This window comes from Condylura cristata, unplaced genomic scaffold (genome assembly GCF_000260355.1).
Source record: "Condylura cristata isolate star-nosed mole 26May11 unplaced genomic scaffold, ConCri1.0 scaffold00019, whole genome shotgun sequence".
NCBI lineage: Eukaryota > Metazoa > Chordata > Mammalia > Eulipotyphla > Talpidae > Condylura > Condylura cristata.
In genome coordinates, this window is record NW_004567120.1 from 5,081,552 (window position 1) to 5,093,003 (window position 11,452).

Sequence of the window (11,452 nt, forward strand, 5' to 3'; positions counted from 1 at the left end):
ACGAAGTACACTGCTGAGGGGAGCAGCGGGCGGGTCAGGAGAGGTCTACCACGCCATGTGGTCACCTCAGGGGCAGGCAGGAATCGAACTCATAAGGGAGTGTCTTTAGCTTCTCAGTGAAGTGCTTTAACCCGCTGCGCCACCAGGGAGGGCCCCAGCACTTTTAATTGAATAAATTTTCCTGTTCTACTGCATATTCTTTGCTCCACTGTCAAAGATTAATTGTCCATATGTGTGTCTGTTTATTTCTAGGCTTTCTATTAGGTTCCATTGGTCTATTGTCTGGTTTTGTTCCAATACTATACTGTTATAATCATTACGGCCATGTAGAATAGTTTGAAGTTTGGAAGTACACTACTGCCATTCTCCTTTCTTTTCATCTGTAACGCTTTGGCTATCTTTGTTTTTTTGTTTTGTTTTGTTTTGTTTTTGTGGTTCCATATGAATTTCATCAATATTCGTTCTATTCCTCTGGAAAAATATGAGATTTTAATTGGGTTTGTGTTGAATCTACAAAAATGTTTTTGGTGTGATGGCCATTTCAATAATGTTAATTCTTCCAGTCCAAGAGCAAGGAAATATTTTCCCATTTCTTTGTGTCTTTTTCTCTTTCTTTTAATAGTGTTCTATAATTTTCTTTGTATAGGTCCTTCACCTATTTTGGTAGGTTTATTCCCAAGTATTTGTATTTTCTGTTTCAATTTAAAAGCGATGGTTCCCTTGATTTCTTCTTCAGATTGATTGTGTATAGAAAGGCTACTGACTTTAGCAAGCTGATTTTGTATCCTGCTACTTCGCTGAACTGGTTGATTATTTTGAGTCATTCTGTGGTGTTTTTCGGTTTCTCTACATATATTATAATATCATCTGCAAATAGTCATAGTTTTTACTTTGTTCTCTATTTGAACACCTTGTATGACTTTCTTTTGACTTATTACTCTGGCAAGGACTTCCAGTATTATATTGAAGAGGAGTGGTGAGAGTGAGCATACTTGTCTTATTCTTGATCTTTAGGAAAGGCTTTTAGCTTTTCACCATTGAGAACTACATATTGGCTGTGGTCTGTTGTATATGGCTTTTGATACATTGATGAATTTTTGTATATTGAACCATCCTTGTGTCCCTGGGATATATCCCACTTGATTGTGGTGTATTATCCCTTTGATGCATTGCTGGATTCTGTTGGCAACAATTTTATTGAGGATTTTTGTATCAGTGTTCATTAGGGAAATTGGCCTGCAATTTTCTTTTTTTATGTTGTCTTTGCTTCATATTAGGGTAATGTTAGCTTTGTTAAACATATTTGGCAGTATTCCTTCTTTTTCAATTTTTTGAAAGTGCTTCTGTAGGACTGGAAGTAATTCATTTCTGGACACTTGGTAGATTCATTTGTAAAGCCATAGTACTGGGCTTTTGTTTTGGGGGGAGTGATTTGATTACTGCTTCAATTGTGCTGTTTGTAATTGGTCTGTTTATGTGTTCTATTTCATCTTTATCTAGCTTTGGATGATTATATCATCCTATGATTTTTTTCTATCTTTTAGATTGTTGAATTTGTTTGCATACAGATGTTCATAGCAATCTCTGATTATTCTTTTTATTTCAATGGAGTCTGGTGTGATTTCTCCTCTTTCATTTATGATTCTATTTATATGTATTTTCTCCTGTTTTTTCTTTGTGAGCCTGGCTAGAGTTTTGTCTATTTTGTTTATTTTTTTCAAAGAACCAACTTGTGGTTTCACTGATCTTTTGGATTGCTTTTTCTAATTTCTAGTTTGTTTATTTATCCTTTGATTTTTATTATTTCCTTTCGTCTACTGCTTTCAGGTTTCCTTTGTTGTTCTTTTTCTAGTTAAGTGAGGAGTGAGATAAGGAATACATTCTGGAATTGGTGTCCTCATTGTCATTCTTCTCAAAGAGTTGTTTTTTTTTTTTTAATTTCATCTTTGATCTCCTCATTAGTCCAGTGGTCTTCCATAAGAGTGGATTTTAGTATCCTAGATGTGGGTTGGTTCCTTGTTTTCTTCTCATGATTTATTTCTAGTTATATGCCTTATATGATTTATTTCTAGTTATAGTCAGAGAGGACAGTTGGAATTGTTTTGAAATTAGTGTGTCTGTTGATGTTTATCCTGTGGCTCAGTATGTGACTGATTCTGGAGAATGATCTGTGTGTAAGATATGTGTACTCAGATTTTTATTTCTTTTTTTGATGGAGTGACCTAAAGATGTCTATTAAGTCCATGAATTCTGTTTGTTTTTTTTTTTATCTAGGGCTCTAGTATCTTTATTTTTGCTTGTTGATCTGTCCATTGGTGAGATGGGGGTGTCGAAGTCTCCTTTTAATATCTGTTATCAGAGCTGATAGTAATTGTCTAATATATTTTGGTGCTTCTTCATTTGATGAGTATATGTTGTGTGTGTTATATCTTCTTGACATATTGTCCCCTTAATCATAGTGTTGTGGCCATATGTGTCTCTTTTTCTTTTTTTAATTTCAAGTCTATTTCAACTGATATAAGTATTGGTGTTCCTGCCTTCTGTTTTGGTCCATTTACTTGAAGGATTGCTTTCCAACCTTTCATTTTCAGTCTATACTTATCTTTTGTGGTTACATGTGTTCTTGGAAACACTAGCTAGATGGATTATGTTTTTTAATACAGCCTACTACTCTGTGTTTTTTATTGATGACTTTAGACCATTTACCCTTAGAGTTAATATTGATATGTCTATGACGCTTACATTTCCTTTCCACATGTTGTCTGTTAACTGTCTAAGTGTGTCCTCACTCCTTTTCATTGTCACTTCTCTTCCCTTCCCTCTCTCTCTCTCTCTCTCTCTCTCTCTTTTTTTTTTTTTGTCTTTTTACTTCTGTATCTTCAACAGTACTGATCCATTCTTCCATTTCATCGATTCTGTTTCCATTGCTTTGGGTTGATCCTCAGTGGTTAGTAGGTAGGGATGCTGAGGCTTCCTCCTCCTGTGTGTTGATGGGGCACATTCACCTCATACCTTAGGGAGTAGTACTGGGCCATCTTCAATGGCAGCAGTGGAAGGGGGATGCTGGAGTTGCCTTCATCTATGAGACCACGCGTGTCATGCTCACCTGTTGTCTTGGGAAATGGCAGGGACCTAGCTACATTGACAGCAGTAGTTGGTGGATATTTATGCTTTCTATTCCTCAGAAACTGGGCAGGGAGCATTAATCTGGTACCTTGTAGAGTATCAGAAGTACTGGTTGCAGCTGTAGTAATGATGTGAGGGTGTGCAGAGGTTTCCTTCCTCTCTTTTTGAGGCCCAGAACTGTTTCATAGATTGATTTCAGTTGTGTTTACAAGACTATGCATTTAACACAGTTTAGAGAATTATACATGGAAAGTGATGTTTTTTAAAGAAATAATGAACTTATATTGAAATAACTAAAGATTCACATGTATCTGTATGAAATGCTACACAGATTCTGTTAATTCTTTCCCCAATTTCCCCCAGGTAACATTTTTCAGTTACCATACAATAGCACAACCATAATCATGACAATGATGTAGACCAAGGTCAGAAAAATTCTATAACCACAAGAATCTAGAAAAACTATTTTTATTCTATGTAAATTATACTTTAATTCTATAGGGGAAAAATGTATGTATTATTTTAAATAAAATACCAAAATTGATACTTAATTTTAGAACCCATTTGTATAACGATGTTAAATATTTTCACTTAAAAATCACTTATCGGGCCCTCCCTGGTGGTGCAGTGAGTTAAAGCACAGCACTGAGAAGCTAAAGCCACTTCAGCATGAGTTTGATCCCCAGCCCCGGATGTGATCCACATGGCACAGCAGAGCTCTCCTGACCCACCCACTGCTCCCCTCAGCAGCATACTTCATTGATCTTCCTGTTCTGTTCCCCATTCTGTCTCTGGTGAATCCTCTCACACCCCTGCACCTCTGGCCGGTACCCCAGCTCTGTATGCATAAACAAATAAATCTTTAAAAAAAATCATGTATCATTATATAATATCTGATATATTTTGACTTCAGCTATATTTTTTAAAATCTTGACATGCATCGCAATGTCCTTCCTCTGTATTTTGAGGTTTTTAACCTCTGAATACTCCTTGTTAAAAACTAAAATAAGGACTGGTCTTCAAGTTGAAATAAGCTGAATGTAGCAACATGCTTCTTTGGCCATTTCAGAAAGGAGGAAGAAGGGAAGAAAATTTTCTTATCCTCTGTTACCTTTCAGCACACCACAGAAGTCTTTTGCTGTGTACAATTTATGAAAAAAACAGATTAGAATTTGCTCATAGCCAATTTTTTAAATTTTATAATCATGGCCCTCCATGATGGCACAAAGGGGTTAAAGTGAAGCACTATGAAGCTATCACAAGCCACTGTGGCATAAATTTGATCCCTGGCCAGGCTGGTGACCCACATGGTGTAGCAGACCTCTCCTGCCTGCTGCTCCCCTCATAAGTGTATTTCAGTCAATTTGCCTGTTCTGCTTCTTCCCATTCTGTCTCTGGTGAATCCTCTCATCCCTACCCCCACCTCTCTAGCCTGTACTCCAGTTATTATATGCATAAGCAAATTAATCTTTTAAAAAATTTACAATTGGGCCCTCCCTGGTGGTGCAGCAGGTTAAAGCACAGCACTAAGAAGCTAAAGCCACTTCTGCATGAGTTCGATCCCTGCTTCTCCCGGAGGTGACCCACATGGCGTGGCAGACCTCTCCTGACCCGCTCGCTGCTCCCCACGGAAGTGTTATTTCGTCATCTGCCTGTTCTGCTCCCCACTCTGTCTCTGGTGAATCCTCTCACTGCCCCTGCACCTCTTGCCTGTACCCCAGTTCTGTATGCATAAATAAATCTTAATAAATAAATAAGTAAATAAATTACAATCATAAGAGTTAGCTACAAGACTAAATAAGACATAACTTAATCAGTGTTTTTTTTTTTTTTCAAACCACTACTTTGAATAGAAATTAGTTACATAAAGGAGTCTTTTGTTTGGAGAGGGGATTAGTATTTGTTACTTTATTTGACCCCTTTATATGACTTTATTTTAAAAGAATGCCCTGGAAACGATAATCTGACTAGTATTTACTATATGTAATCCTAGTTTCTATTTTGATAAGGATAAAAATTACTTATAATTACTTCAAGTACCCATTTTCTCATAAACACTCAGGTCAAGTATTATGTGATTTAAATCTCTGACAGTGTATATTTATTTTCTTCCCTCCCTATAGAAATTATCCCTGAATTATGTCCCTCAGAAAATACATCATAAAAATCACAGCTTTACAAAAAGCAACTGTGTTTTCAATTTAACAGATTAGTAAACATTTTTTTTTCAACGTGGATACCCACATAGTGTGTGTGTGTGTGTGTGTGTGTGTATGAGTATATCCCAGAAAAAATAAGACATGATGACAATATAAATAACATATTAACAAGTGCACTGCTCTCTAGGAGGGTACCCATTATTCTACTGAACTGTTATATAATCATCATCTTATTATGAAATCTATCAGACTCAAAGCAGTCATACCAAAGAACCTTTCTATAGTCCACTGACATTCCTGAGTAATCGAATAACCATTAGGGACATTCTTCACAAGTAGAAAATTTTTTTATAGTACAGAGACAAAAAGAAGGGTATTGTCCCTCTTTATTCTGGGGAAATTTAGAATGCTGAGACAAGACGTTGTTAAATCTTTACATGCACAGCCCACTGATATCAATAACAAATTATCAACTGGTGACTTCTGACTACAGTATTTAAGTGGAGGGAAGAAGACAAACAGGAAAAGAGGGAGAAAAAGAGGAAAGATGCTCAAGACAGAAACACAGAAGGAAGAAAATAGGAACAAAACAAAAAGAAAAGGCAAGAAGGAATAAAAATGAAAGTTGAAAAATGAAAAGTCTTAAAATACTTGTGAATGATCACACTTTAACCAAACTTATTGGAAAGTTTTGAGGTTAAATATATAAATATATCATACAGCAGAAAATGCTGAATTCAACTATAAACATAAAACATTGTAAATTACCTATTATTTGTAATTGTTCATTTTATTTAAAGAAATATCAATGTTATATTAAGAACAGATTGAACTGTGAAATGATATATCACATTTTCTTCCTGTCACATACCTTGTGTGTCTTGTTTATAAATTAACATTGATTCTAACTACTCTCACCTTCAGAGTCAAAGTAAAAAAGTGTATTTAATTCATATAAGAATCCATATAAAAATGCATGTAAGACTAAATATAAGTGTCTGACACATTACCAATTAACCTTGATGTAGAAGAGAAATATGAGTAGGATTTATGTTACTCTTTCCACTTCCCTACCTCACCCCTGATGAAACAAATAAAATTTATTAACCAAAATGAAAGTAATTAAAATTTCTAGTTTTCTTTACAACAAAAGTTTGATTGCTATAAAATACAAGTATATATTATATAAAAACTCAAAACTCCACAGATCTTGCTTTATTTTTCTTCCCTTTTCTTCTTTTAATTTCCTTACATTTTTGTTTCCTTTATATATTAAAGAAAATCAAGTTATAAAACAATAAGATCAATAAACCTGAATTTGAATTTTGCCATATTTGTTTGCATTGTCAAGTTAATAACTTCAGCTTTATCTTTACATTTAAGTAGTATACTTAGAAATTTAAAGCAACTTACCTTTAAACTGTACAGGTCCAACATTCTCTGTAAAGACCACATCTTCATTTTATCTCTGTTTTAAAATTCTGATAATTAAATACAAAGTTTACTATCTATTTAAAATATTAGTAACCTTTTGAGATTGGCTTATTCAGTAATGACCTTGAGTTCATCCAAGTTGTTGCATTTGTCATGAGTTATTTCCTCTTTAATGCTAAGTAGTATTCCAGTGTGTGTGTGTGTATGTGTGGTGTGTGTTTAATTTATACATTCAACTTCTCTGAAGGACAACTGAGACATCTATTACAGAGTTGTGAAATTTCCTATAAGTTTTGTGTGCACATAAATTTTCATCTCCCACTGACTGTGCTCAGGAATGTGACTACTATATGATCCTATTTATACAGTATTCTAAAAATTAAAAGAAACTTCATGATGTAGAACAGAGAAGTGATTGTTTGGAGTTAGAAAAAGATGATGAAGCATGTAACTATATATGGGCAGCACAACAAAGCTATATTTTGTCCATAGAACAGTTTTGCATATTGACTGTAGTGCTGGTATTCAAATCTATTTATGTAATAAAATGTCAAACAAAAACATATACAGAAAGAGAAACAAAAAATCAAATGCATGAAAAACTGATGAATTCAAGTAAAGTTTATAGTTCAATTAGCCATACCGTACCAATCAAGTTTTGGATTTGATAGTGTACTACAGGTTTGTAAAATGTCACCATTGAGGGAAGCTGGGTGACAGGTAAATAGGATTTTGATATTATTTTGACAACTTATTATTGCCAATTTATTGCCTATAATCATTTCCAAAAAAAACAAAAAAACTGTGGATGTTGTAAGAACACTTTATGCCTAAGAGTTCTGTGAGGATTAGCAGTGTGTAATACAAGTAAAACCTCAATAGTAAAAAATAGGGTAAAAAAAGTTTTATGCAAATAAAGAACAAAATAAACTTTTGATTTGATTATGGAATACTTAATTTAAAAGTCTATAAAAAGTTATCCCTGTATTTCAAATACAATTGCTCCCCATGATAAACTCCCTAGTATAGTGTTAAAACAAGATGATGTTCGTTTAGCTAGAAAATGAAATGTCATTTATTAATAAGGGTAGCTATTACTCTCTTGTATTTTCCATTTTAAATATTATAATTAGAACATATTAAAAATCCTTTCTACCATTTAATTGTGGTTCATTAAAGAGGTGAATAAAATGCAAATCAAATCACTAAGATGATAAAAAGAAAACAGGCTTGTACATATATTAAAGTAACAAAAAATATCAGTGGGCTAAGGGTAGAATAAAAATATTGGCATACCTGTTAACTTGATATGTCCTATTTCATCTAGCAAAATGCTGTAAATCAAAATTCAGATTCAATGAAATGAAATAAAATATTTTATATAAAACATTTTCATAAATATAAATTTTCAAAAAGTCAGTTTTGATGAACTGGCAAATTTTTAAATGATTAACTTCTATCAAGTGGTATGCTACTAAGATTAAGTTTTATAATAAGTCTTATATAATGGTATCATTCATATATATTTTCAAATAATCTTTAAAATATTTAATGAATAAGGCCAAAAAATTAGCTAGAAAGTACTAATTACAGGGATATATAAGAAAAACATAGCTTTACTTTTCTGGTTTCAAGTCTCTATAAACAATTCCTAATTGGTGCAGATGATCCAAAGCAAGGGCCAGTTCAGCAAGGTAGAATTTCACATCCTCCTCCGTAAATAGAACCTAGAATAAAATGATAATTTACCATTTGACTTTTTTCTATGTTAATTTTTACAACATTCTTCATTTTGTACATTTTTCCATCTCAGTTGTAGTCCCTGTGGGCTTCCCACCACCAATTCACCTGAATGTCATATCAATGTTGATATTTTTAAGTTACTTCACTAAAAACTTTTAAGCAGATAAATTTGAGCAAATAATAAGAACATAAGGTAAACAGATGAAACTAACTTTCTTGAGAATTCTTCTCTTAAATTTTAATGTAATTTTTCTAAAGTATACTATAATATGACTTATATATCTTCTTTCACTGAATGTACTACACTGGATTTATTTTTTAAATGACTTAAATTATAAAACAATTAATTTGAATACACTTAAAATATACTGAGTGATATCCTCAGGGTCTTATACACACACAGACACACACACACATACATACATACATACACATACATACATACATGCATACACATATATACATATATATGATGTTGTATATAGAATATAATATATATTAAATATAGGATATTTTGTTTCAATATTGGTAAAAGGCAAAATAGTTATACAAGCTGAAGAGAAACCAAAGTATCATTTTAGCATTGGTAGTTTCAGTATTCCTACAGCTTTTTTTTTTTTTTTAAAGATTTATTTATTTGTGCATACAGAACTGGGGTATAGGCCAGAGGTTCAGGAGCGGCGAGAGGCTTCACCAGAGACAGAGTGGGGAACAGAACAGGCAGATCGACGAAGTACACTGCTGAGGGGAGCAGCGGGCGGGTCAGGAGAGGTCTGCCACGCCATGTGGTCCCTTCCGGGGCAGGCGGGAATCGAACTCATGCGGAAGCGGCTTTAGATTCTCAGTGCTGTGCTTTAACCCGCTGCGCCACCAGGGAGGGCCCCCTACAGCTCTTTTTGACTGCCTATCACCAATTTTCAGGAATTTTGTTTTTAGCCACTCTATTAAATCAAAGCTTCTAGTTTACCAATACAAGTTATTAAATTAGTAGCTTTATATTAAAGTTCTACATTTTTATTTTATCAATTATTTCAATTGAGGAAGCATTAGGATCCTCCCCATAAAGTGTTGTGACCATAGTGCACTCAACCCAAATCACCCATAGTCCACCAACATGCTCCGTTTTGTTTCCTTCCCTCTAAACAAAGTTTAAAATCTAATCTCTGACATAAGAAGTAGCTCCAGAACTCTGTTCTCCTACTAAATTATGGGAGTTAAACGGCACTGAATTTCTCAATACTTTTGTATCTATGAATATATCTACTATAACGAAGTACAAAGAGTACTGGAATTGGAGTCAGAATTATCATCGTAAGTTTGACATGTAACTTTTAGCCCTCTGGTATTCAGTTTCCAACATGAAAATTTAGATAATATCTCTCGTATCTATCCAACAAGATCGTTGTTAAAAGTGAAATTAGTTTATGTGAGGAAACAAAGCTTTGTAAATTGTGAAGTGCTATGTGTGCAATCATGAGACTTTTCTATTATAGATAATTTTTCGTTCATGTGTGTTAAGTTGCTCATAAAATAGAATATCACTCAATCAATAGACATAATTTTTCTGACTTCTGAAGGTATTTAGATTAGCAAAACAATTTGTAAAAAAAGTGGTTATGTTCACCAAGAACTTTATGAATAATTATTTTATGATTACTTTACCCATTTAGAATTATGAGTACTGAATTACATAGCATAGATTTTTTGTTTACAAGTAAAATTTCAGTTAATGAACAAGAAAAACACAAGTTTTGGTGCTTCTCTTGCATTCAAAAATAATCTTTAAAAAAAAGTACTGAATGTGGCCCTCCCTAGTGGCACAGCGTGTTAAAGCACAGCACTAAGAAGCTTAAGCCACTTCCGCATGAGTTCGATTTGCGCCTGCCCCGGAGGTGAACACATGGCGTGACAGACCTCTCCTGGTCCGCCCGCTGCTCCCCTCAGCAGTGTACTTCGTCTATCTGCCTGTTTTGCTCCCTGCTCTGTCTCTCACCCTCCACATCTCTGGCCTGTACCCCAGTTCTATATGAATAAATAAATAAATCTTTAAAAAAAAAAAAAAGTACTGAATGTTCATTATCTAAATTTAGGAGAGTTCATTTGAATATTATGATGGTAAATTATATCATTTTTACATATTTTATTAAGAATAAAAATACTGGACCCTCCCTGGTGGCACAACAGTTTAAAGCACAGCACTATGAGCCAGCCACAGCTGCCTCATCTCGGGTTCGATCCCCAGCCAGGGAGGTGACCCAAAGGTGCAGCAGACCCCTCCTATCTCACTCACTGCTCCTCTTAGTAGTGTATTTCATCAATCTGCCTGTTCTGCTCTCCACTCTGTCTCTGGTGAATCCTCTCACCACCCCTGTACCCTATCTTCTGGCCTGTACCCCAGGTCTGTATGCATAAAATAAAATAAATCTTTGAAAAATAAAAAAAATACTTATTAACTTCTGAGGAAGGATAATCAAAATAGTCAAGAAATCTGATACAGATGAAAACCCTAAACAAAAATCCTTTAAGTTCTAAGTTAAAGAGGAAACTTTGCATAGATTCTGGCTCATGTCATAAAGCGGTCACTGTGGAAAGTCTCTTGATGGATTAAAATACTAAACTTACTAAGTAGCAATTATGTGCCAGACTTATAATCTTTCAAGCCCTATAGTATAGGTATTACTATGAACTTACATATGGAGAAAGAAATTCCACTTGATATGGTGATTTTATCCAGAACAACCTAGGAAGAAGCAGGTCTAGGATTTGAACATAGGGATATTTTTCCTTAAGTTAACCTATTCCCCATAAACTGCTTCTGCCATATAGTGCAACCATTTATTTTTAAGTTTTAAGCACAAATGCTTTCCTATTCACTAATCATACTATCATAAATCGCCCCTAAATGAAAATCACTAAAATCCTAGTATCTTGAAGTAATAAGCACTGCTAGCCTTTTGTGGTTTGCTGTTTAAATTGTTCATATATATATA

The 11,452-nt window shown here is 34.1% G+C and overlaps 1 protein-coding gene across 1 annotated transcript in view; it reads right to left on the minus strand.

Moving 5' to 3' along the window:
- RPS6KA6 (ribosomal protein S6 kinase, 90kDa, polypeptide 6) overlaps positions 1-11,452 on the minus strand; it is a 186,168-nt gene that overhangs the window by 95,569 nt on the left and 79,147 nt on the right. The window contains exons 7-8 of the mRNA XM_004685620.2: positions 8,340-8,446; positions 8,016-8,053 (exon numbers count right to left, since the gene is read on the minus strand). Of these exons, the coding sequence (XP_004685677.1) occupies positions 8,016-8,053; positions 8,340-8,446 (145 nt within the window). The remainder of the gene's footprint in view (positions 1-8,015; positions 8,054-8,339; positions 8,447-11,452) is intronic.